Raw genomic sequence first — 26,060 nt, forward strand, 5'->3', positions numbered from 1 at the left:
TCTCTTCATGTTTCCTTCCATAAAAACCCACAGATCTTCTGTACCTGATGACCAGCCTGCCTGCCCATGTTGCCACAGGAGCCTGGGACAACTGTCTAGGTTCTGGGATATGACTAACTAGTCATCCCTGTCATTTTGATTGATACACAGACTCACTGAGATTACAATTTATCCTTCTCAAGTCTCTGATCACATTTGCAACTAAGCTAGTGGTAGCTAGAGAACAGACAGTTAGCGCCTTAGCCCAAAGTAATCCATCATGTTGCTTTATTAGTCAAGTCATTAGCTGGTTAAAACTACTAGATACCAGACCTCTTATTTAAAAGTCCAACAGGCGTGCCTTAATCGCAGACCTAATGTTAAAGATAAACGGACTTCAGATACCTTTTTAGTCCTCTCCACATGCAGGGGACCAGGCCTTAAGCTTGACTCCTAGAGCTGCTCCCGTCAGCTCTAGATACAGTCTGCCTTGTTACCTGACTCAGGACAGGTCTGAGATACAACCCTTTACCATTCCTTTAGCTAAAGGACAGTGACTGCTCCCAGCAATTCCACCTGTTGTCTCATGGTAAACAATTAGATAAGAATACAGAAGCTTAAATTAAAAACTAAGACCTTAGAGGCTTGGTAAGTGCAAATTATGAAGGATGATTTAAGGTATCCAAAATAGATTTTTTAAATGCTTCATATTTCTTCCTGTTGCTAGGCTATTGTTGTATTAACAGTCTGGAGCTTTGGCATTAACCACTGGAGCTCTGATTTATCAATCTAACTCTGGTTTAAAAAAATCCACTATATGATATACTATTATGGTTCCAAGTTTAAGATTTTAAATTTCCTTTGGTTTGTCTTTTAACTATAGATTTGACGTGTTTCTCATTGTGCTTAAGTTATATACATCCAGTCTTCTGGACAGAGGGAAGCTGCCCCTTTTTCATGATGTTGAAAATTAAGATCAAGGAAGTTTTTGCCCTTTTGCTTTACAGGAGGTTCCCTTTTTCCCCAAGTTACCATTTCACAAATGTCAGAAAGATCCTTAAGGCTTCTGCCTTTCCTAAGCTCACCTCAAAGAGTATTCATATTTTTTTTTCCAGAGCTGAGGACAGAACCCAGGGCCTTGTGCTTGCTAGGCAAGCCCTCTACCACTGAGCTAAATCCCCAATCCCAAGTATTCATATTTTTAATCCAAAGTTTTCTCCCAAGATTCTGCTATACTATAACACAAAAAGTATGTGTACTACCTTTTTCTACAATGTGTATTTCACTGCAGGTTGCAAACAAATGGCAAGGTTAACATGTCTAAAATGTATCTCCCTTTATAAACTTGAAAAGCTTCTTGTGAGCTACAGGAAATCCACAGCTCTGGTCAAACAGAATCCAGATAGGTACAGCCAAGCAACAGCCTAAGTTTCCCACCTATCGCCTATTTCTGAGGGTGGGATTCCTCCCCTTTCCCTGGTTTTAGGACTGCCCTTGCTACCCCTTGCTACATCCTTGTAACCCAACACAGGCTGATTGCTGAGTCTTCTCTTCCAGTTGACATAAATGCTTCCTGTCATTCTTGCCAGCTTACATCCAAACCCTTCCTCTAGGACCTTCCCCCTTGGGTGAGATCTCCCTCTGCCGGTGCAGTTCAGTCTCCCTCCCCCTCTTGTTTGTATTTGAAATCCTAGCACTAGATGACCATGCGTGCTCAGACCATCATGCCCTTGGTCTTTGACCAGCACTGATGAGCTGTTAAAACAGATTGCACCAATCTCGTCGAGTCAAACCTTGCTCTTAGGGTACCCCAACAGGTCACTGAGTTCTACTCAACCCATGAGAACAGTCCATTCATCATCCCTCCAGGCTCCCCTATGGGATGCCTTCTGGAGAATTTCAAATCCCTATGCCCACATTAAGGGCTGCTAAGCTTACACGCCTCTGCAACCAAACTTTGACAGATCCAAAACAAAACTTTTTAAATTACTGTCAGAAATTGAATAAATGGAGGTTCTCCATGTCCAAGCATTTCTCTTTGCCCCAAAACTTCCATCTCTCCTCACTCTCCCAAGACTTTCAAATGTACACCAATTTTCTCTCTAACCTACTTGTTTGCGCGCGCGCGCGTGTGTGTGTGTGTGTGTGTATTCCAGTATCCTGCCAGATTTCCTACATCCAGGACAGTGCCAAAGCAGCTACCCACAGGTGCTCCAGTCCAACCTCATGGATTGTGCCAGCTGGACCTGCATTGCCCCTCCTAGCCACAGCTGTTCTCAGCTCCTGGACAGCAAATACAGCATCCTGCTCTTCCTGGACTTGGCCAACATTTTAGCCTTTTGACCCCTGTTGCCACCCCAGTGTCAGCAGGTAGCAGCTAAAGACAATTGATTTCTTTACCCCATATTCATTTATTGTCAACAAAAGACTGGAATGGTGTGCTTCAGACCTGGGACAAATAGCTCCAGATTCTCCCAGCACTCCTTGGTCCCTATTTGGTGCAGGGCATGGCTGGCATACCCTGCCCTCTACCCTGAACTTTGCAGGGCAGGGGCTCTTCCTTTTATGTGCTTTCCCCCCCTCTTCCTCCCTTGCATGGCAGCCAAGAACTGCTTCCAGTGAACCTACATTTATATGCTTTAACTTACCTTGCATGAAAACAATCTAATGTCCTCATTTTTCACTTAAACAAAAAGGGAGGAATGTTAGCTCACAAGCTGATCTGCTGGCCTGCCTCGAGGTTGCTTAGTAACCTCTGTCATCATCTGCTGCCACCACCAGAGGCCCAGGATAAAAAGGACAAACCCACAACCCATTTCTCTCTTACTCTTAATACTTTCTCTAAGGGTCTCTCTCTTTTCTCTTCTTCTTCTTCTTCTTCTTCTTCTTCTTCTTCTTCTTCTTCTTCTTCTTCTTCTTCTTCTTCTTCTTCTCTCTCTCTCTCTCTCTCTCTCTCTCTCTCTCTCTCTCTCTCTCTCTCTCTCTCCTCTTTCTGCCTCCCACTCATCATGACCCACTCAGGTCCCAACTCCTCTTCACTTCACTTTCCCCCAAATAAATCCATATTCATATCTGTTGCGTGCCATCTCATTTTTAATGATAACATGGTTGTCCTCCATGTGCTCCAGGCTTAGCTGCAGGCTCACCCATGAGTGCCTACAGAGTAGAGGCTCAGTGTTCAGAAAGCAAATCTGAGAGTAGACTCGGAAGCTGTGGGGATGGTGAGTGGGAAACGGCATGGGGCAGTGGTACAACTGAGCAGCGGTGGTGGAGAGCAAGTGGGGTTCAGCAGATGTGGGTCAGGATGCTGAGGGGCTGGAGCCTGACTCCAGAGGGCCTTGGATGGCAGGGCCAGGAGCTGAGACAGGGTCACATGGATGATGGCAACTGCAGGTCCCTGGTTACCTTCAGTGAGGGTGGACTGACAATTACGGGAGCCACATGACAGCAGTACAGGTTCCTCTAAAACCAGTATTTGCTCTCAGGAGACCTGGTACATTGGCCACCCCAGGCACACATATGCACAGGCCAATACTTTCCAAGTATCCTTTGAGGGCAAGATGCCAAGAACTAAAATGATTAGCACATTGTTTCCGGTCAACACTCAGGTCTGCCCATTTGCTGCAAGTCTTGGATGTGTCTGGTACTTCTATGCCCATTTACCCACTTACTAAAAAAGTCCTAGAACTGGGACCCACCACTTGCTGTTGAGTATTGAATCTAGAACTTCTTCCAAACTCCCAGACATCCAACCTTTAAAAAAAAAAAAAGCATTGAGCCAGAGTCTAAGTTGTGAAGACTGACAGTGAACTGCTGCCCCCCACTCAGGCTCTTGGGTGGCTGAGATTAAAGCTGTGTGCAAGTCCTCAGGACCCAGTGTCCTCAGATTCAAGTATGAGATCACTCAGCTTGGAGCAGAGCACACCCACCCCCACTGTTTCCCAGGGTCAGTGTGATTACTACACAGGCGAATGCCACATGGTAAAGAGGGGGCAATTTCAAAGAACTTCAAAATAATTTCTTCTGATCCAGTAACAAGAGGTGTGTGTGTGTGTGTGGTGTGTGTGTGTGTGTGTGTGTCGTGGTGGTGGTGGTGGTGGTGGTGGTGGTGGTGGTGGTGGTAGGGTAAAGGAAAAAAAACCCTAAAGCAACATGATTTTTTTTCTACAAAACACACCTTAGTGTCCTAAGTGGTGGTAGAATGAGCCCAGGGAGAAGCTTCAGGAAAAGCCAGACTCAGCAGAGGACACATGGGGTGGGAACAGGCGGGTGGAGGCCTTGATGGATCTCCTGGCTGTGTAGCCAGGCTCCAGCTCAGCTCCTCCTAACAGGTCAATCCCATCATCCCTGCAGCCCCAACCACGGACCTCTGCTAACATCAGCACTCAGAATCGGAAGCCTGTCTGCCCATCCCACTGAGCCTGTTTCTTAGTCTGTAGGATGGGGTTAATCTCTACGCATCTGGCAAGGCACATGGCTCATAACCAATGCTTAGTTGAGAGGTTGGGGCCTGGCTCCTAAACACCACACTGAGGTAGTAAGGCACCCCATCCTCACGGTGGCAGGATTTTACAAAGCCAGCATGTAGTGTGTACCTCCACATTGTGTAGGGAGCCCCTGCTCCCTGTGCCCAGGCTTACAGCAAACCCTAGAAGGAACAATGAGGTCCAAATGGGGGACACAGTAGGAACCCCCTCTGTGGCCACTTCTGTGACACTCACACCTCTTCTGCCTCATCAGGCAACATTTCTAATCTAGGAGAATGAAGTCGGGTAGATGGAATAGGATGGTTAATTTCTGGGGGTGGCACTGGGTGGCTGAATGCAACACAGGCTTCTCCCTTCTGCCGCTAATGAGAAAGGCAAGCCCAGACGTGTGGAGGGACACACCAGGGTGGAATATCACATCACCATCAGGCCCTGATAAAGGTGTAGAGAGGAGGGGAGGGGAGGCTCTTTCTGTGGGCCTCTGTGAGGGAAAGGATTACCCCCTTATTGGTGGTCTCATTGTCAAAGACTTCTTTCCACCCCAGGATGGCGGGATAATCAATGTCTGAGGGCTGGGCACCAGGCCAGCTCTTGTACCAGGGTAAATGGCCTGAGCTGTGGGGGGGGACTCAGTTCGGGTTCCCTTTGTCCCTTACTGACCAGAGGTACTAGAATACCACTCCCCCAGAAGTTCCCGCTGCTTTCACTTCTGCACCTTCTCAGGCTGGTGGTACCAGGTTGAGGGGGTCACTCCTGTGAGCTCCCCAGCACAGAGTAAGGAGGTACAGGGCTGGTGTGTAGCCTCTCTTCGGGGCATCTGTAGTACGGTACAAATCCTGAGGCACCAAGAACATGGTCCCTGGCGAGAGGGGGATCCTGGTCTGCATCACACATGAACCCTCCCAAGAAGTGGCAGCAGGCTGGAGAGGGTGAAAACCCAGAAATGAGGTCTGGCCCTGCCAAGGAAGACTGGGTGAGGAAAAGCGACACGTAAGCCAGGATCGAGCCCAGATGCCAAGATAAACCATGGCCTATAACTATACAGGGGCAACCAGGCAGGGAGGCAGGACCCAGGCCAGTTCTGCAGGGTGGGGGGCCCTTGGTAATATTGCCTCCTCATCCAGAGGCCCCTCTCAGAAGGTCTGAACCTGGCCTTTGAACTCACCACCTACCCCACTTCCTCTGCAATCCCTAGACCCCAGGCCCAGCTGTGCGGTTGCTGGTGGGGGTTCCTCATTAGATTAGAGGCTTTGGGTCTGGATCAAAACCCAAGCTTGGTACTTGCCACCTGGGTGACCTAGGCCATGTTCCTTTGATTATCTGAAATGTTGTCTCACTCATAAATAGACATTAGCCCTGTCTTATGGGATTAAAAAAGATGGCAAGCATCTTATTTGTCTGGTGTCTAACAAATTTCAGGAAGTAACCAGATGTTTCTATGAGATCAGCTCTGGCTTCAGGCCTTTTCCTTGAGTTGTTGTAATCCTAAAGCCACTTTCCTGCAAGGGGAAACTGAGGTACAGCTGGGCAGTCCTTCCTAGTCTCTGTGCCCATAGCTACTGTGCCCTCAGGGAGCTGGCCAAAGCCTCACTGGGGTATGGGCCAGAGATAGTTGTCTGGAGTAACTAGAGCCTGCCTTCTCGTGGCCTCTTCCAACTCACAGGGCAGCCATCCCTGGCTTTGGCTTTGCGACAGCCATCCTGTGGCCCACTTCCTGGAAAGGGGTCTCTGGAGGCCGGCCACCAGCAGCCCTGATGGGTGGCACTGAGGAGATGCTCTTCCCGGGAGCGGTAGTATGGGAAGAAGCCACTGGGTGGCGCCGAGTCCTTGAGGAACAGATCCTTCCTGTGGCTCCAGCCAGCTTGGTGGCCTGGACTGACTTCGGCCTGCTGGGTCAGCTCCTCCATAGCCAGGGGAGGCTCATGTATGCAGAAGAAAGGCAGGTACTCTGAGCCTACATTGGGGAGGCTGGACGAGCCAAGAGGCTCCTGGTCCTGTGGACTGGTGGCCTGCTGCTGCTGGGACAAGTGTCCTGGGTTCTTCCCCAACAGGAAGCTCACAGAAGTCAGGGCACTGGACTCAGCCTCTTGGCTCTTCTGCATTGTCTGAGAAGAGAGAATATCCATTGGCCAGTGCTGCCCACTACTCCCCCCCCCCCAGTCCTGTCTATATTGCGGGAAGCTTATAGGGCCCCTACAGGATCAGGGCTCCCCTCTGAGGGAGGCTTTAGCAGTGCTGTTAATCATGCCCTCAGAAAACCCTGAGCTCTCCAACGCCATCTCACTTCTCACCCTACTAGCTCTGCTCAGCTCAGTATACCCTGCCCCGCCCCCAGACCCTCAGTGAGACCACACTTGACCCTGCCAGAGTGTCTGGGGCCCTCACCTCAGAAGAGTCCTCCCAGCCTTGCCAACTGTGAGTGTTAATATTCCTCTCTCACGGAAGTGCCTGTCTTGATCTGCCTGCTTTTTCTGACTATTCTGCACCTGAGGTGGTGGTGCTCCAGGCATTCAACTGACACTTTTCCAAGAAAAAAGAAAAAAACAAGAAATAGCTCCTTATTCTAACCTCCTGGTCTCAGACTCCCTTAACACTGTCGGATTCACACAGGCCTTTGCTTGGCCTTTCCTGAGCACACATCCGTGGCTTGCCTGAACTCTCCCTCTGCCTGGGTTATGACTGCATATGGCTCCTGGTCAGGGTCACCTCCTTTACCTCCCTGGTTTAGTTACATCACCTTATTGACTGACACCACAGGCAACCGAGGGCACTGTTTAATGCACCCACTCTGCCATGAAGCACTTGTCTGAATTGTTGTTTGTTGTTGTTTACCTGGCATCAGAGTAATTATAAGTTTCGTCAAGGCAAGGCCCATCTATCTAGTTGACTCCTGTCTCCACAGGATCCAGAAAAGCTCTGGTGCACCGTGGACAACGAAGAGTGAAAGGAGGAAGGGTAAAAAGGACAGAAGGAAGAAGATATGGAGAAGAAGACAGGGCTGCAGAGATGGCTCAGAGGTGAAGAACACTGGCTGCTCTTCTGGAGGATCCAGAGTCACATCCCAACACCCTCATGATGGCTCACAGACATCTGTAACTCCATTTCTAGGAAGATCCAGTGCCCTCTCTGGCTTCCACAAGCATCAAGCAGGCATGCATGTGTGCACAAAAACACACACAGGCGAAACACCCATATGGGTGTGTGTGTGTGTGTGTAGGCAGAGAAAGGAAATGGAGGCTTCCTTCCCAGCCAGGGGGAAATAGAGGCCTGGAGTCTCCTATTTCCATCACTGCCCATTTTGACCATTTCCAGAGGCCTCAAGCTGCTCCAACTTAGTCTCTGGGCTGCATGGAAAGTCTATTATGGTCTGGCCCCTGGCTTTACTGACTCCTCTAGGGGGTCTCAACTCTTGAATCACCTTCCTTTGTCACATGCATAATCAGTGCTGGACCCTAACTGCCCAAATGTCATCTAACTCCCTGGGGAAGTGGTGGCCATAGAGATGAGGGACCAGAGCACACATCTGACACTATGAAGAATGAGTCTACTCTTAATCCTCAGAAGGTCCAAAGAAATGGACCAGCCTCTCCTATTACACTGTGCTGGGGAAACGGGCTGCATGCTGTACCAGGGCTGAGCCCTGTCTCCCCTATGAAGCCCGTACTCCTCCCTGTAAGGTACATCCCAGTCCTCAGCCCTGGCACTGTGACTCCACCCTTCCTTATTTGTGTGATCTTGGCATGTGCAATCAAGTCAAGATGGGTTCTACTGGGTTACGGCACGCCCTAAATCTACGACTAGGAAACTTGGATACAGACACTCACTCAGGGAACATGTCATGTGATGACCTCATGTGGCAGAAGCTGGAGTGCCGATGCCACAGCCAAGGAACCCCAGATCACTATTCCATCGCCAGAAGGCAGAAGAAGGGCACAGAACAGCTCCTCCCTTGGATCCCTGAGAAGGAACTAACTATGCTGATAGCCTGACCTCAGGCTTCAGGCCTCCGGTGCTATGTGGGGATGAACCGGCCTCATGTTAAGCCACCAGGGTTGCAGCTGTTTGCTACAGCAACCGTAGGAACCTAATGTGGCAGGGGGCTAGATGACTCCCTGGTGGGTTGGAGGGGCTTCCTATGGGAGGTCCCTACGGCGACTCCCACTGTGTCTCACCCTTCCTGGAATTGAGAGGATGCCAACCAGGAGAGACTGTTCTGGGTGTGTGTATGGGGGTGGGGGCGATACTCATGCTGTTGTCTTTCTTCTGGGGCCCTGGCTCCTCTTCACCTGCTAGGTTAAAGGAGACCAGGTATGATAGTACCAAGTCCCCAGAGGTCTGCGGTGGAGAACATCCCCAGCGCTAGGCTGCTCACACTCACCGGAACTTGCCACTTAGAGTCCAGTGGAACCCCCAAGAAATGGAGCTGGCAGTAACCCCAAGTGATGACACTAGGAAGCCTACTCCTCAGACTAGAGCTGGGAGGTCAAAGCTTTGCACGAGCCTCCTCCTGGCCTCCCCTTCACCTGGTAACCCCTCCTGCCCACTGAGAGAAGATTCCACCCTGAAGTCACAAAGCCCTGTGCCAGGCAAGAAAGCCAGATGGCTCTGTTGCCATGGAGACGTCTGCCCTACACCCAGCACCTGTGGCTCCTCACCTGCCTTTTAACTCAGCTTAATCCTGGTGGTCCCGAGAGACTCAGGAAACAAAGAGTGGAAACATCTGCAGCTCTTTTCTCTGGGGACAGTGACTCACCAGAGACCTGAGCCCCGAGACACAGACTGACCCACCCTGGGGTAGAAGAAGACACAGGCTTCTATGAGGCTGTCCACTGACTGCAGGGCACTCAGCTGGCCAGTGCTGTGTACATTTCTACTCTCTCTATGCTCCTTATAACCTCTGAGTCCCCTTGGGCCATGACTGAGGCACCCCACTATGGGGTGACCCTTCCTAAGTCACCTGTATAGGGAGCAGGTCCCTAAACAGGATACAGTATTTCCTGTCACTGCGCTGCCATCCTGGTTCCGGCAGCACACCCGCTACAGGGGCATGGGACCAGCAGTGTTGACCCATTCCTAAAGGGCTGCAGCCACACTGGACCACCCTAACATGTGCTCCACGAGCCTCTCTGCAAGCTGTCGGATAGGAAAGGCACAGGCACAGCTCTCCTAGACTGCACGCTAGACTCACTGTGAGGCCTCTGTTACTATTTTATGGTGACTAAAAAATAGGCTTGACTCCTTAGGTGTAATTTATTATTTTTCATCAATGGATATATGTCTTAATTTTTATAACTAAAATAGCCAACTGACTCAACATCATTTTAAAATATTTCTGCTCCAAGTTGATTTGAAATTCCAAAATAACCTAAATGATTAACTTTTAAATCTCAAATCAGTTTCTAAATTATTTTTATACCCATTGCTTTGACTCTCTTGGTACAAATATATTATTTGGATTTTTTCAGCCTTTCTTACCTTTAGTTCATGTTAGAAAGTCAACTTTACGTAAGTCTAATTAATATCGTTAACATTAGTACATCCAGTGGAGCCCCCAGGAAATGCCTCTAGTGCCCCCAGACCCAAGACACTACTGGATTTGCTTTTTTTAAATTGAAAAACTATTATTTCATTTTATGTATATTTATGGTACACATAATATGTGTATAATATATGTATATTGTATGTGTACCATGTGCATGCAGTGCCCTAGGAGGCCAGAAAAGGGCATCTGATTCACAATTGTGAGCCACCTGATGTGGTTCTGAGAAGGGAACCCAGATCTTCTGCAAAAGCAGCCAGTGCTCTTAGCTACTGAGCCATTTCTCCATCTACCACCACCACACCTTTTAAAACAGGGCACTCGTGTAGACATGTTGGACTCAAATTTGCTATGTAGTCAAGGATGACCTTGAACTTCTGACCCTTCGACTTCCACCTCCGATGGTTGGCATTACAGTCTACACCACCACACCCAGATCTGCTGCTTAATACTGTAGGATGCCTACTTCTTGTTCCAGAGGAGCTGGAGTCACATAGTACGACCATTGTGTGCATAGAGGAGCTGGAGTCACATAGTAGGACCGTTGTGTGCATAGAAGAGCTGGAGTAACATAGTAGGACCATTGTGTGCATAGAGGAGCTAGAGTGGCATAGTAGGAATGTTGAATGCATAGAGGAGCTAGAGTCACATAGTAGGACCGTTGTGTGCATAGCCACCTTTTGTTGGCACTATGTAGACTGATCTTCCTTGGGGCCTGTGTTTTGATCCTCTTTGCTGATGAGCAGCATGCCTCTCTATGCTAGATCAGTTTCCTTATCCACACACCCGAGCAGTTCCCATCACAGCCCTCACTACAGTGAATAGCTGTATACAAAACATCATGCCGCCATACTTTGTATTTCTCTTGCTAGGATTTGTGTAACTAGATCACATAGCGAATGTGTGATCTCAAAGTGAGCACACGTTGTAATCTTTCTATTCCCCTCAGAGACCTAGGAGGATCCTGCTTTCACCACACTCTTGCTGGCGCTTTGGGCTTGCAGCACTGTCCCATCTCTGGTTTATCTCTGTCTTCCTGGTCGTGGCAGTTGTATGAGAAATGTTCCCTCTTTCCTCCCATAGTCTGTGGCATTTACACACTTTCTTTGAGGAGTTTTAGGGGAGGAAGTGGGGCAGACTTTGAAATCCAAATCCTCCTGTTCCCAGTTCCCTCTTGGCTTGCCATTCAAGGTGTGAACAATCTGCTTCCCGCTCCCACTGCCACGCCTACCACACGCTGCTGCTGGGCCTCCCTGCCAGGATGGGCTCTATTCCCTCTGGAACCTTAATAAACTCTCCCCTCTGACAGCGGCTTCCGGCCCTGGTGTCCCATCACAGCAGCAGAGAAGTACCTGCGGACGACCGAGGAGGCTGAGAAGCTTTTTTGTGCACATAATGCCAATTTGCATATCTCTCTGTTGCCTCTTCACATCATCTGCTCATCCCGATAACTCGCTGTAAGTAAAGTGCATTCAACTGGGTTTGTTCAAAGAGTAAATGCACTCAGTTCTTACATAGATCTAAGCCTTAGAGGCATCCACCACAGCCAAGATACAGCTTTGTAACCCTAAACACTTTGCTGTGTGCTTTTATAATTCCCCCAACTTCAGCTCATGCTGGGTGGTGGTTTCCTCTATCTTGGTGGCTTCATTTCCATCTTGAAGCTGTTATGACTCAGAAAGGGAGATGAAATAATAGGGTATATTCAATGGGGAGGTGGAACACTCCATCCTTTAGGGAAGCTCATTAAACTCAGGCCGAAACAATTCACTAGCCCCAGAAAGCCCTGAAACTTACAAGATTCACTAGGCTCCTCCCTCCCCAAGCTCATATAAACAGCAGGCCTGGTGAGAGACACCATCAGGCAAGCAGGGCTGCCTGGAAGGAGGAAAGACCAGCTGGGCTTCCTGGAAGAGGCTCCCACCAACTGAGCCACCAGGAAAGGATATGGTCCAAGCACCCAGAGCAGCCTGCAGGCTGTGCAGTGAACTCCAGGCCCCCAACTTCTGTAAGTTGTCACCCACACCGGGGTGAACTTTGTTGACACAGCTGTCTTTGAGTCATTTCTGCTCTTGTAAGTAACCCCTTCCCATACTCCTGTCAGTAACCCCAGAAAAATGCATTGTTTCACAAAACTAATTTGATGGTTCTATCCATACTTTGGCCTGTTGTTGGTTTGCTATCTGGGGCGAGTAGATGTCTGTTCACGTTTCCCTAGGAATAATGTCACACCACACCTCCCCCCCTCTTTCCTCCTTCCCTCACCATCCCAGGAGCCCTGCCACCTGCCATCACTGTACATGGCTTTACACCATCTAGAACATTATGTAATTGTAACAAAAAGATTTAGTTTATTGCTTTCTCTTCCTCACGCACTGCTCTGGACCATGGCTCTGTTGCTCTGTGAGCCACTGGGCCCCACTTCCCTGCCTGGGTGACACAGCCCCTGGATTGGACACATCACTGCTCCGCTGTAAATTGTATCTCATTTCTCTGTTCCGAGGGAAGTTTTATCTTTGTTTTCACCAGTTCATGCTGCACCCAGGCCCGGTCGTCACAGAGCACACTCTCTTGGGGTGCACAGAGTGTCCTGAATATGCCAGGTTCTACCTTTTACCAACTTGGGGGCCTATATTTCTTCAAGCATTTTCCCCACTCTTTTTTTTCCTCTTCTCCCAGAAATTTAACAACAAACACATCATTAAATCCTAAAAATGTTTTCCCATTTGTCAGATTGCATCATTTCTACAGACCCACTGTGCGTGCGCCCTCTTCTCTAACTGTTGGTTCTCTCACTGGATCACGCAGGGGAAATTTTAAGTTTGGGCTTTATTTATTTCAATCCTAACACTTCTGTTTGCTCTTTTAAAAAGTGTTTCTGAAGTTCTCTGTGGATGTATGCCTTCTTGTTCCTCTTCATATATTTCCCTGGATCTGAGGAAGCATGCTCTCACCACAGCCTCTTTGAAGTCTTTGTCTGGTAACCCAGCAGCCATGACTCACCTTCGGATTTGAATGTGGTTTTTTCCCCCCTTGAGAACTGGCCACGCTTTCCAAGCTCTTTGCATGCTGGGTAGATTTGGATTATCCTAGAGATGGGAAATGTCACTGCGGATAGACTTTGGGTTCTAACCATAATCCTCTGAGGAACGCTGGTATTTTTGCTCTGTCGTGTCTTCAGTTTGCTCAGGTTTAAGCTCAGGTTCAGCTTTACCTGATTCGGGGCTGTCCCAAGCATGCACTATCTGGCAAGTGTGTTAAAAAGATGTGCACACCATTTACACTGCAGTTTGACGCTCAAGGTTTCAAGCAGCAGGCTTGGACCTGCGTGGTTTGTGCATGGCTCAGGGGTGAGGCTGAGCTTGTTGCATGCTTGCACAGGTTAGGGACCACTTTTGGGCTATTCCTGAATATCCCTCACATCTTCTTTGCAGAGGAGCCCTTCATCGGATTCTTTTCACTAGAAAGAGGGCTTTGCTGTGAAGTATCCTTTTGCCTCTGTTACTTCTATGAGAAGTGGGGAAGGAAGAAAAACAGGAGAAAAAGGGGTGGGGGAGGTGTAAGAGGAAGGAAGAGAAGAAAAGAGAGGAAGGAAGGAGAGAGGAACTCTGCCCAGAACACGTCTGTTCACAGTTTTTCTCTTTTCTTTCCAATCTGCATTCACTCACCTTTCAGAGTCCTCACGCAGCAGCTTGTATATTCTATTTAGAAGTTCTAGTCACAGTGAGAAGGGGCTGTAACGAGCTCATACTATTATCTTAGCGTCATTTTGCCCATTTGTTCTTGTTGTTACATTGTAAACACTCCTTATGTATGCTGGATACAAGTCCTTTGTCAAAAATTAGCATTGTGAATATTTTTTCCTTAGCTATGAATTTTTTATGTTATTATTGAAATCTTTCTGGGAAACGAAAGTTTACTTTTTAATGAAATTCAGTTCATGGGTTGTTTTTTTTTTCTTTCTTAAATTGTGATGGTTTATCCCTGTGAACAGCCCAAGGGATAGGAATAGGCTTATGCAGGGTTGCAGAACAGTGGACCCAGGGCCCACCACAAGGGCCCAGGCCAAGGATTCACTTACAGTGTATCTTCATATGAGCGTTTTGAGTCCCAGGGCCAGAGATTCGGACCTAGAGAAGCAGCACTCCAGATCAGCCTGTCTGCTGAGCCTGTGCCAGGCCCCTCTGAGCCCAGTGCCTGCATCTCTAGCGTCTGTCTGCCCGCAACCCTGTTCTCTGCCCAGAGAGACTGCGCTGTGTGGGTGGGACAGAGAGTGACCCCATGACCAGCACAGGAAAGGCAGAATGTTTGAAATCCCTGATTTCCAGAAGAACGTGGCGCTGGATGCAGGGTGCTGGCAGGGTCGGAGAAGACAGCCTCTGAGGGCTGGGTCTGCAGGAGGCTACAGCGCCAGTGGGTGGTAAGGCTGCCCACAGTCACAGAGCATTTCTGAGGGGTAAATGCACAAGCATTGGTCCCTAGGACACCGCATGGAGGAGCCCCAGGCACAGCAGGCCATATGAACACTACTGCATTGCCTCACAGCCATAGACCCCTCAGGGTGAAGTCAACTGGGGGCTGCCTCATGTTGGGAGCAAAACATCTCCCAAAACTTTTGCATTTTCCTCCTTCTGCCAGTCCAGGTGCCAGTCACCTGTTTGCCCAGAAGCAGCTTGTGGAGTTTGGCAGAACCTCTTTGGACTGAACGAAGGACTACCCATGGTCCATCGGGAGCGGAGCCTTCCCCTCTCTCCATGCTTCTGGTATCTTCTTGGCAAGATGTTCTTGTTCTAGGAGAAGCTTTAGCGGTGTCTCCATTCTTCACCATCTCAGAGCCCTGTGCCAGGGGCCCTGTGTGAGCTCAGAGCGCACATGCCACAGTTTCCTCAGAACTTGTGTTTGGCGACAAATGTCAGTGCTTTCCACTATGTCCACAAAGGGGGTGGGGTGGGATGATTTTCATTTTTTCTGGAAGGTCCTGATTGGGTCATCATTAATGATTATTTAAAATGATATTTTAATTTCTTTGTGTTTGATTGTTTAAAAAAAATCATATCTCCTTATGCAAGGGTGGCGCCATTCCCCCCTCCTCCCCCTCAGCTGACAACTTTCAGATGGCTGTTTGTCTGAAAACATATTTCCGAATCATGCACACACAGCCTCCCCTGTTGTTAGTCATGGGGGTGGGAGAGGTGGGGGGTGTTGCTTGCACACATCTAGACCACAAGAGGAGAGTCTTGCAGGCCTCCTCCCCCAAACCAGGCAAATTATTTAAATTCACAGGAAAGGGGGGAAAAAACCATCTTTTGTCAACATCAAACAGAAATCATTCTCTCTTTGAACATGTAAATCCCTTAAACATATTCAAGAATTTTAACAAGCATTCCAGAAAGCTATCCTATTACTCTTTGAAGGCCTGGAAAGATTTTCTTAAAGCAGTTGCAGGCCCCTTGGGCAGGGCGGGAGAGGCCTTTGCAGAGAGAACTGAGGTGAGAGCTGCCTGGGCCCTACGGGTCCCTCTGCAAGCAGGACAAGCAGTCTCCAGAGACCAGGTGGGCCAACAGAGGGTGTGGGGAGTCTCCCGAGGAGGAGACGTCACTTCCGGTTTCCATGTGGTCAAGGGTTAGAGGAAGGACAGGAGCTGTGACCTGCAGGACAGTGTGGAGCCCCAGCCGCTAGTCTACCGCCACGCTCTCAGGGAGGAGCGGCCACAGCTCTGGACTCAGCAGCTCCATCCAGGGAACCACATCTCCATCCGGGGTCCAGAAACTGAAAAGGCCAAGACAGGTCAATGGTATCTCCTTTAGGAATGTTTGAATGATTTCAGAGATGTGGCTTTCAGGTGTCAATGACAGTATAGTCAACAACAGGGGGCGGGCGGGAGTAAATAAAGATTATTAATAATCCCCAAGTATCCAACAGTGGACGATTGGATGGACAAAGGAAGCTGCAGTCACGTGATATTACAAAACAGTAAAACAACAGCACAGACCTGTGTTTGCGGTTGCAGAAAATGCCGGGACATTCCACTTAGGAAGGAAAGTGGTCAAGGAGGTTCTCCAAGATTCTCATGGGAGGCAAGGGAAGTAGAGAGCAATTCCAGGCCATGGGTGAAGTGAGCCGAGTCACTCTGGACTCACTGTAGCCACAACGCTCAGGACCACGTGTGGCTGGCAGAGAGAGGCCGACTCAGGTCAGTGAAACAGAACTGCAAGCGGAGTCACACAGATGTGCACAGCTCAGCGTTGACAGGAGTGTGAAGGTCTACAGGGCTGGGAGAGAGTCCACTGACAAAGGATGGCGGGGCTTTGGTGTGTATGAAAAACCCCTCAGGATATATGAAAACCAATATGGAACTAAACGTAAGAAGTAAATTAACCCCTCAAACTTTCATAATGTAAAAAGAAGACACAGAGGGAAAAATGAGTAAGTAGAGCCAGGAACAGTTTGAGGGCATCAAAGGTGTCATGCATAAAACGGAAGAGCTGGCAAACTGAACCCCATCAAAGTAATACTTCTACTCTGAAAAACATCCTGCTGAAAGGATTAAGAGTAACACACACACACACACACACACACACACAAAAAAAAAAAAAAAAGAAGGAAAAGAAAAGAAAGAACAGGAAACAAAACAAAACGACAAAGCTGGCAAACCTGCCAGAGCACATCTGTGACAAAAAGTTACTATAGCTCTATAGGACTGAAGAGCAGATCACCCCGAGGCTCCTTAGAGAGTGACCAGCAGAGATCCGTCACCATCACCAGAGCACCTACAGTTGACCTGTAAGCACCTGAGAAGTGCTCAGTATAACTGGCCTTGAGGAAAATGCAAAGTAAAACATCAAGGAGATGCCACACACACACTGCCTCAGAATGGTTATTTAAAAGTAACAGTAGCAAATGCTAGAGGAGTCGATGGCCTGGGATCCCGCCGACCATACTGATGAGAACACATGATAGCACAGCCCAGCTGGGAGGGGAGCGCTCTAACAAAATATGAAACTCTGTCAGAATCCAGAAGGAAGAAAAAAGAAGACCTTGAGGAATGAAAACAGTCATTCTCAAATCTATAGAAATGATTACATCAATTTATTCTTAGTAACACCAAACTATAACTAATCCAGACACAGATTATGTCTGTCGGTGAAAGGTTAAACAGACTGTGATATATCAGTGTCATCGAGCACTGTTTGGCCAAAAAAAGGGATGACTTCTTCACAAATGCGCATCCTCCGTGGGTAGCCAGAAATTACGCTGAGGAAAACAAGCTAATTCAGAATGCCGATTTGCGATTCCATTTTTATAACACGCTGGAAATACAGAGTTTCAGGAAAGGAGAATAATTCAGCTCCTAAACGTGCAAACTGTTGAGTGGCTCAGACAGAAGGCGGGGGGGGGGGGGGTGGACAGCCATAGGAAGACAACATGACTGGAACAAATCTGTTTCCTTATGGTGATGTCAATAAAAAATATCCCTAGTGACTATATCAAAGTTAATATGTGGTTACCGGGCTGACAAGCTGGCTCAGAGGGCAAAGGGGCTTGTGGCCACAGCTGACGGTTCTGGTTGATTCCTAGAACTCATGGTGGAAGGAGAGAGAACTCTCCTAGCTTGTTTTCTGACCTCCAGGCTGACCCTGAAGTTACTACGTAGCTGAGAATGACCTTAAACTTCTGATTCTCCTGCCTCTGCCTCCCACATCCTGTTTTATAGACTGCATCACCATGCCTGGTTTGGGGAAGTTTTGGCGTAAGTTGAACCCAGGGCTTCTTGCATGTTAGGCAAACAGCCTGCCAATGGAGCCTGTCTTTCATTGTCTCTTAGAAATAATGTGTGAATCTCTTGTGATCTCAAGCTTTAAAGTTTAGTTTATTTGACTATTTTTATTTTATTTTATTTTATTTATTTATTGGTTTTCTGTGTAGCATTAGCTGTCCTGGACTTGAACTCACACCGATCCGCCTGCCTCTGCTTCCTGAGTGCTGGGATTAAAGGTGTGCGCCATCGCTCCCAGCTCAAAGTTCAGTTTAAAAGGACAGAGCATGAAACTGCCCTGGAAACCAGAAGACGTGGGCCTGTGTCTGCTACTCCTGGGCCTTCATCCTGAGCCTCACACTTGCTAGTCACCTAGATGGAGTGGTCATGTCCTAGTATATTGTGCATTCCAGGAGGCACCATGAGAAGCCACAGGGTAAAAGCAATTAAGCACCTACAAGGCAGGTCAGTTTCCCTCCTCTGGCCTGCTGGTCATAGGGATGGCGGGTGGGTGGGTGGATTAGGGGGGCCCTACTCCCTTCACTTTAGAGCTGCTGGGAAGAGTGTCAAGTACTGCTGGCCGGCAGCACCAGGCCCCAGCATTGGTGTCAGGACCAGTGCACACTCGCAGCAGCCCTGGAAGGCAGTGCCCCACACAAGTGAGATCTTGCAATCAGTCAGCATCCATCAGCAAGCAGCAAATGAGCAGGCAGCTGTAATTAAAGCTCCTACTCTTTCTCTCCAGAGTCGTGCTTTCCATGCTTTCCTCGGCTTAGAGTCCTTAACAAGGACAGATCTTTCCAATTAAATAACCACAGGTAGCTGTTGTGCAAATCTCAGCCACTGGGACTAGTAGCCAGAAGGTAAACATGGCACCATTTAGTGCTCTGTAAGGTCCAAGCACTGCTATTTTGATCTGTCAACTGCTCCTAATGAGGACACAGTTACCAGAGATGTAAACAAGTCATCAGTCTGAGGGGACTGTCTGGAGGTGCTGAGTGATGCGGTCAGAAAAGAACTCACCAAGCATGCAAGCAAGCTGGCTGCAAAGGGAGCCAGAGGGAGAAGCTTCAGGGACCATAGAAGGAAGGCAAGGCCTCTGAGGACGCCTGGGGATCCTGGCAGGGAGCACTCTCAGTGCTCTTGACAGCACCAAAACTGCATGCCTATAATCCCAGCACTCCAGAGGCAGAAGCAGGCGGACCTCTGTGAGTTCGAGGCCAGCCTTGTCTACAGAGTGAGTCCAGTACAGCCAGGCCTATTGCACAGAGAAATCCTGTCTCAAAAAACAAAACAAACAAACAAACAAACAAAAAGATCCATCCCAGTGCCGCCCCCCCCCCTTCTATTCTGGGCCTTTGCTCTGTCCCCTGCCTGAGTGTCCTGCCTCCAGGATGGCACTTAGTGGCTTCCTCCATTCCTGTCTCTTCCTCAGGAGGATCACTCCCTCCAAACAGACCGCCAGTCTGTTGTGTGTCTTGTCCATCCAGGTGTGTTTGCTCAGTCCACTTTTGCCAGGTTCACCGAATGGCTGCTGAGAGCAGGGCAGCCTCCACCCTAGAGGCTTTGTGTTCCTCGCAGAGATCCTTCTCCAGGGTTTTCAAAGGTAAATGCAAGGCCTTCCCCCTCTTGGGAAATCCTAATGAAGAATAAGCCTGAAAGGGCTGGGCAGCAGGCTGGAGGCTGCTGAGACCCTGGGCTTGGTACCTTGCGTACCCACCCTGCCTGTCTCTACCCTCAGGCTGCAGTCATTCTCCGCTGCACTGGGCAGTCTGACCTCCAAGCGCTCCACCTTTTCTGAGGACAGAACAGCGGGCCATCTCTAGTGCCCCGCCCCCTTCTATTACAGGTGTCTCTTAAAACCAGTAGCCAGGGAGGCTCACATTCTACATGGCTCTACCAATGATTCACCCAGGCTCTGAGGTAGGGCTTTCCTGACTCTGGCCCCCCAGTGTCTACATCCCAGCCAGGCATACTTTGCCCTGCCCAGGGTTTCTGCAGGATGGAGTGGGGGGCTTGCTTCCCCCCAATATAGACAGAACCCTTAGTGCTAAGGTTGCTCAGGAAATCTTAAACTCACCCCATCCCCACAGGTCAGACTCTCACTGGAGGAGCTGGTTGCAGCTATGTTTCACTCATCCCTGATGGAGCAAAGCAGGCTCTTGGAGTGGAGACTTAACTCTGAAGGAGCAGCGCCAGCAATTTAAACCTGCCTCCAGCGATAGCTAAGGATTAAACGGTCACATAAAAACACTGCGTTCCAGGGCTGGAGCAACGGCTTGGCAGTTAAGAGCACTGGTGGCTCTTCCAGAGGACATGGGTTCAATTCTGCAACACTCACGCTGGGCAGCTCACAACTGTTGTAACTCCAGTCCCATGGGCACTTCTCCCTTCTTCTGGCCTCTGTGGACGCCAGACACAAATGTAGTGCAGACACACATGCAAACAAAGCACCCATACACATAAAATAAAAGTTAAAAGTACACCGAGTGCCCCTCACAGGGACATGTGGCTTAGAAAGACAATAGCAGTGATGTTGGTAATGGATGAAGGTGAAGACGAAACATGCATTGAAATGAATGATCTCCCCTTATACCAAGACACCACAGAAGTACAGGGGGCTCTATGTGTGAGACTACTTAGAAAATAAGGGAGATATTAAGTAGATAAAAGCTCCCCCAATGCATGACCAGAATAACAAGATAGCCCAGGGTGCAGTAGTGACATAGATATGACGGCAGTAACCAACAGCTCTCTAATTGGACTTGAGACCCACTCTACAAGAGCTCACATTACTTGGTATTAGTAACCTAGCCAAGCACACAGGGTGAGTGAAGTCGTGGATCTTGCCGGAAGAACCTACAGCCACCGCTTTACTAAATCAACAAAAATCTTAACTGCATTATCAATAGTTGTCACTGTACCCACAGGTAAGTGTAGACCTCAGCTCTTATCATGGAAACTTGTCTTTGCAACAGATAGAAGCCATTACAGGAAGATACAGCCAACCAGAACACAGTTGTACATCCCAGTCCCAGTGGATGCATCTACAACTCCTGTACCTTAGGTTCAATGATCATTTAAGGACCAGAGGATCAGGGAGTTTGCTGTGTGGTTATGCCTTCTAATAATGTCAGAAGCTACCCCCATAAAGTGTCACCAACATGGTTCCCTAAACATGAGCTGAACAAGGACAATAATAGACGTGCCAATGCAGGCGAGGATGGGCAGGGGGAGGGCACGGGAAAAGCTACAGGCAACTAAGGAATACTGAGAGTAGGAGAAATAGTCTCTCCCCAGGGAATAGACACCGATTTATTATTCAATACCAAATGGTCAGCCCTGAAAACATACAAGTAACAGCATACAGACGGAGCATGTAGGATTTATGTATTTTGGGATGTGGGTATATATACATATACACATAACATACAACAATTAATAAAAAAGGAGGCCATGACACTGAAAGCAGAGAGAGAGATACATGAGAATCTGGAGAAAGGAAAGGGAAGGCAAAAGTGGCGTAAATGTATTTTAATCTCAAAAAAAAATATTACAAAATAGAGTCCCAGCCTTGGAAACAGTGATGTACCTGTCCCAGGGACATATTTTAATGCCAGATAATTCTAGAGTCCAGCAGCAGCACAGAGAAATTCCTAGAATCTAGACTCTATCCCTGGCTACCCTTAACCTCTTCCAAGAGATGGCATAATGGTCATTTGGGGGACTAGTAAGTGGTGTCCAGGAGTCTCATCAGAGAGGGCGTGAGTGGCCCATTGGAAAGGATCCCCAAGAAAGGCTGTAGCAATGTGAAGCCCGGAAACAAGAGGCCACAGTACAAACCGTGCAGTTGAGGGCTGTTTACAGAAACGTCTGCTCCCAGGCAGGCTCTGGGATGCTTAAGGAGGGAAGATTAAAAACAGTTGATTTGGTTGAGTGGCAGGATTTGGGGTGATTAAAGCAGCGTTCTGTTACGGTTGTTACCGTGTGGTTTGCACGAGTTTCTAAGTGAAAGAGAAAGAAACAAAATGGAGTCCACATACCCCAGGGCTCCCCAAAGCTGCTCCCCAACACTGCAACTTATCATTAAAATGAACCTAGCTGCCAACATGGCTATCGAAGTGGCATTTAAAAGAAAGCACAGGAGCTGAAACACTGAATCTGACCTGCACAAAGATTTGCTCTGCTCACAACCTGCATAAAGACAACTCCCAGAGAGGCAGGTTGTGGCAGGAGACCTTTGATATATCAAGCCGGCTCACAGGAACATGGAGGCTACCTCACCTCCGAAAGAGCTGACTTCCTAGCTGACTTGGCTGGGTGTGGGGGGTGGGCAGGGAACGCTAGAAGTCTAGAAGATGGGAGGTCACACAATCCATGAGCACCTTCTCACAGAGAGATGATCAGATGACACTTGCGAGCATAAGCCACCATTTCCTCAGGCCAGGCTCATCCCTGAAGCATTGCCATGCAGCTCCTGACCTTTCTCATGGTGGGTGGCACCTGATTGTTGTGGAAGACAAGGTTCAGCTGTGGTTGAACGAGAGAAAGCAGTGAGAAGCCACCCCTGGGCTTCATCATGTTACGAACACAGTGGAAAGCTGGGCACCACGAGGGCAAACATTCATGACCTCAGGTAGAGGCTGGGGGTGGGGGTGGGGTCACACCTGGTCACACAGGCATCAAAGAACAGGTGGTATACCACCTGGTCACACAGGTGTCTAAGAACAGGTGGCATACCACCTGGTCACACAGGCGTCTAAGAACAGATAGTATATAACAATTAGAGTGGTTCTTGAAGGGGTCTGCTCATGTCTGGGGATGGCTCCTCGTGTGCGGCCAGGGCAGGGATGCTGGACTCTGCCTTCAAGAGGCCAGGGAAGGTAGGGAGACATAGCTGAGGCCAGCCTGAATGGATAGTACAAACAAGAGGAACAAGAGTGGAACTCAAGGCTATTCAAGGCCTGTCAGGAAAATGATGGCAAACACAGTTATTTTAAACTCGAGTCCTCGTGGCAGAACTGTTCTACTGTGTCTCTTCGTGCAATCCCCAGAATGTCACATACGCAGTGTGATGAAGTTCCACCACAGGTCAGGACTGAGCACTGGGAAAACGGGGAGCTCGCCTGGCATCCAAAGCTGCACGCCCTTGTAAGTGACTGTGAATCCAAGCACCACCGCCCCCTCCCGTGGCCTCTCTGTTCTCTGTCACAAGGACAACGAAGCCTACCTGTGAGCCCAGAGAGAGGAGGCACAAACATTGATGCTGAACGTGCTCTGTGTGTACATGCATAGGTCCCCCAGCTGGAGGACAGCCTAGCCACCCAGACGGTGCCTGCCACCACCACTGGTGGGAGAATCTTAAGACAGGCTCCCTATTACTTTAGGGGGACAGACCAACAGACATCCTGACAGGCTGACAAAGGGCCGTCTTCATGAAATGCAAGAAGTTTAGAATAAAGACAAGAGAAGAGCTGCTTCTCCAACCATGGCTGCCCAGCTGCACACATCTATTATACTGCAGAGCGACATGTTTAAGTTGTTTTCTGCCCTGGCTTTCTAAACGTGTTGACAAAAGAAGCTGAAGTACAGCACACCGACTCATGTCCACATGGGGTCCAGGGCCTTGTAGGGTGAACTGCTCAGCGCTGCTGTGGATTACAACCGGTCTGGGAAGAGGGAGGCCCCACCTCCCTGGGCTCCGTGCCCACCCTGGCGGCCATCGCTGACTTTCAACAACGCGGCAACACTCAAGCACATCTTACAGTAATCAAAGAGGAATTCAGAGCATGGCGACCTCATCTTTCTTGGGCTGTATCCAGGCTCATCTTCATCTTCCCAGAACCTTGGCATCTTCCCTGTTGGGGAGCAGGGCCATCAGCAGCATGCCTGGGGCACATGGAGCTTTGCAGTCCTCTTCCCTCCCGCCTTAAGGAGCCTCTTTGTCCCCTGGGACTTCCACCTGTCAACCCCGCCTTCCCTCTCACACTCTTGAAGATAGGACGACTTATTTGATTACACTCTCATATCTAGCTAAGTCTTTCAAGCATCAGTTGAATCTTTTCACAAATGGTCCCCCAAACGGTACCAAACAGAAAGAGACACCTTCTGTCTTCCTCTGCCATCTATCCTTAAAAGCACACCTTTCTTTGGCACCATTTACACCCCCGCCATGCTCAAGAACACTGAGAAAATGGGTGGCCCAGCATTAGAGCTGGGCCCGGGCTTGTCCCATGCAGCAAACCTACAGTACGGAGTCTCTACCCTGCCTCGCTGGGCTCCCCTCCCCACCTTCAAGTGAGCCCAGGCATTTTCACATCTGCCTTACGTGCCTCATTCCCTTCCATTCTTATGCTGGACTCCTGGAGCAGTGGAGTATGGGAGATTCATGGAAGCAGGACCCTCTGTGGCTGCACTGTGACTGGCTGTGTGTAGGACAGGTAGATGGGTGTCAGCTGCTAGGTGCCAGGGCATCAAACCCTTGTGAGGCCCCCACTGCTTTTCAGTTTTGGGGACATTCGATATTGGGTTTTCTGGGATTACTTATTCCCACAAAGGAGTCATTTTAGTCCATTGTAAACACGCCGAGTCAGGCGTGTTGGCTAGGTCCTGGGAGAGTGGCACAGTGGAGTGATCAAGATAATCAATTGTGCTGCCAACTCACAGTCCGTATGTGCCCCTGCTCTCCAGGAGCTCTGTTTACAGAGAGCCCAGCCTAGCACGACATAAGAGTAAAAAGTACAGAGCTGGACTTGGTTTCCAGGACTCTAGGGACCTGGGTTTTCCTGTGAATGCAGCACTTGCTGGCTATGGAACCCTTGACAAGTTCCTTCCTTACCATTCAGCCCACAGTAAGGAGCTGCCCTGCTCTCACAGGCAGGGGCTAGAGGGAGCTTTGGCAACTTCTGAGTGAAGGAATCGTGACATGGGCATACTCATTCTTGGAACAGATGGTTTGCAGAGTCTGGATCAGCTGGTGCACAAGCCACTTCAGGCTTGCTTCCTAGGGAGCATCCTGGATGCCAGGCCCTGTCTCTGCCTGTACAGGGCCTTTACCCTTTGAGGTCCATCTTGACCAGTAGAAAATATGGTGTCTGCCACCACCAGAGATAGCAGCGTCCTAGTGCAATCCACAGAAACGCTGACTAGAATTTATTTCCAGTCCTCCTGGGAAAGAAAGACTAAGGACTCAGGCTACGGTTGTCACTTCTCTTGCCCTCCCCCCCCCACACACACACTCCCAGCTGCATCTGGAGCAGATCTAGGTACATCCCTGCCTTGGCATTCTTCATGCTCAGCACGGACCCTTCCTTCTGCATGCAACAGCTTGAAGGGGTGTCCCCAAACACTTCTGATGCTCCTGTGAAGGTCCCAGGTGAAACCTCTCACCCCGGCAACAGCATCCTCTCTTGCCCAATACCTCTATCTTTCTCTTGTTGTGGTGCCCCAGGCGCTTCCCTGGTATGGAAGGCACACTTGCACTCATTGTACTTTTTCTCCATTGCTGCTTCTCTAGACTGCCTGCTTATCATCCTAGTCTGTTCCTAGACCCAACATACACACATACACACACACACACACACATACCATACACACTATTCCTAGTATACAGTGGCTCATATACATGAACACACACACACATTCACACACACTGTTCCTAGTATACAGTGGTTCATATACATGAACACACGCACTCACACACACTATACACACTGTTCCTAGCATACAGTGGCTCATATATATGGACACACATGCATGCATGCCGGCACTCACGAGATGTGTTCATGTATCTATCTTTCAAGTCAATTTGACATGCACTGAGAAAATGGGCCTAAGAAAATTCCAAAGGGAAAAATAAGTCCTGGCTTTATCACTGCAAAGTTCAAGGAGCTCAGATTTATTTTGTTTACATTTCTATTGCCAAAGCCAATGTTTCTCATTTCAATGCCTTATCCTGGCACGATTGTAGATTTTTCTGTCAGTGTACTCCGTATCTGCTGTCCCCAGTGAAGGCAACTTGTAAAACTATAGTCCATCACAGCCAGGGCACTCTCACATTTCAGCTTGTTCACATAACCCACAGTTGTGCCCGCATTGTTCTCCTGTGTACAGGGGTAGGGAAGTAGAAAGAGGGAGGGAGGGAGGGAGGAAGGGAGAGAGAGGGAGGGAGGGAGGGAGAGAGGAGGGAGGGAGAGAGGGAGGGAGGGAGGGAGGAAGAGAGGGAGGGGAGTGACAGGGAGGAAGGCTGGGAGAGAAGCTAAGCATTCAGTGCAGTTTTATCTTGGTCGAGTGTCCACCA

The 26,060-nt window shown here is 49.0% G+C and overlaps 2 protein-coding genes across 3 annotated transcripts in view; both read right to left on the reverse strand.

Annotated features, from left to right (window-relative positions):
- Positions 1-26,060, reverse strand: part of SLC25A48 (solute carrier family 25 member 48) — a 138,379-nt gene that overhangs the window by 62,335 nt on the left and 49,984 nt on the right. The window lies entirely within an intron of this gene.
- LOC311605811 (uncharacterized protein) lies at positions 3,092-9,007 on the reverse strand. Its single transcript, XM_084796666.1, has 3 exons — positions 8,845-9,007; positions 6,128-6,571; positions 3,092-5,435 (listed from the first exon to the last, which is right to left on the reverse strand). The coding sequence occupies exons 2-3, from the start codon at positions 6,566-6,568 to the stop codon at positions 5,214-5,216; spliced, it is 663 nt and encodes a 220-aa protein (XP_084652792.1). The 5' UTR covers positions 6,569-6,571; positions 8,845-9,007; the 3' UTR covers positions 3,092-5,213.

This window comes from Acomys minous (genome assembly GCF_964271855.1).
Source record: "Acomys minous genome assembly, chromosome: 9".
Lineage (NCBI taxonomy): Eukaryota > Metazoa > Chordata > Mammalia > Rodentia > Muridae > Acomys > Acomys minous.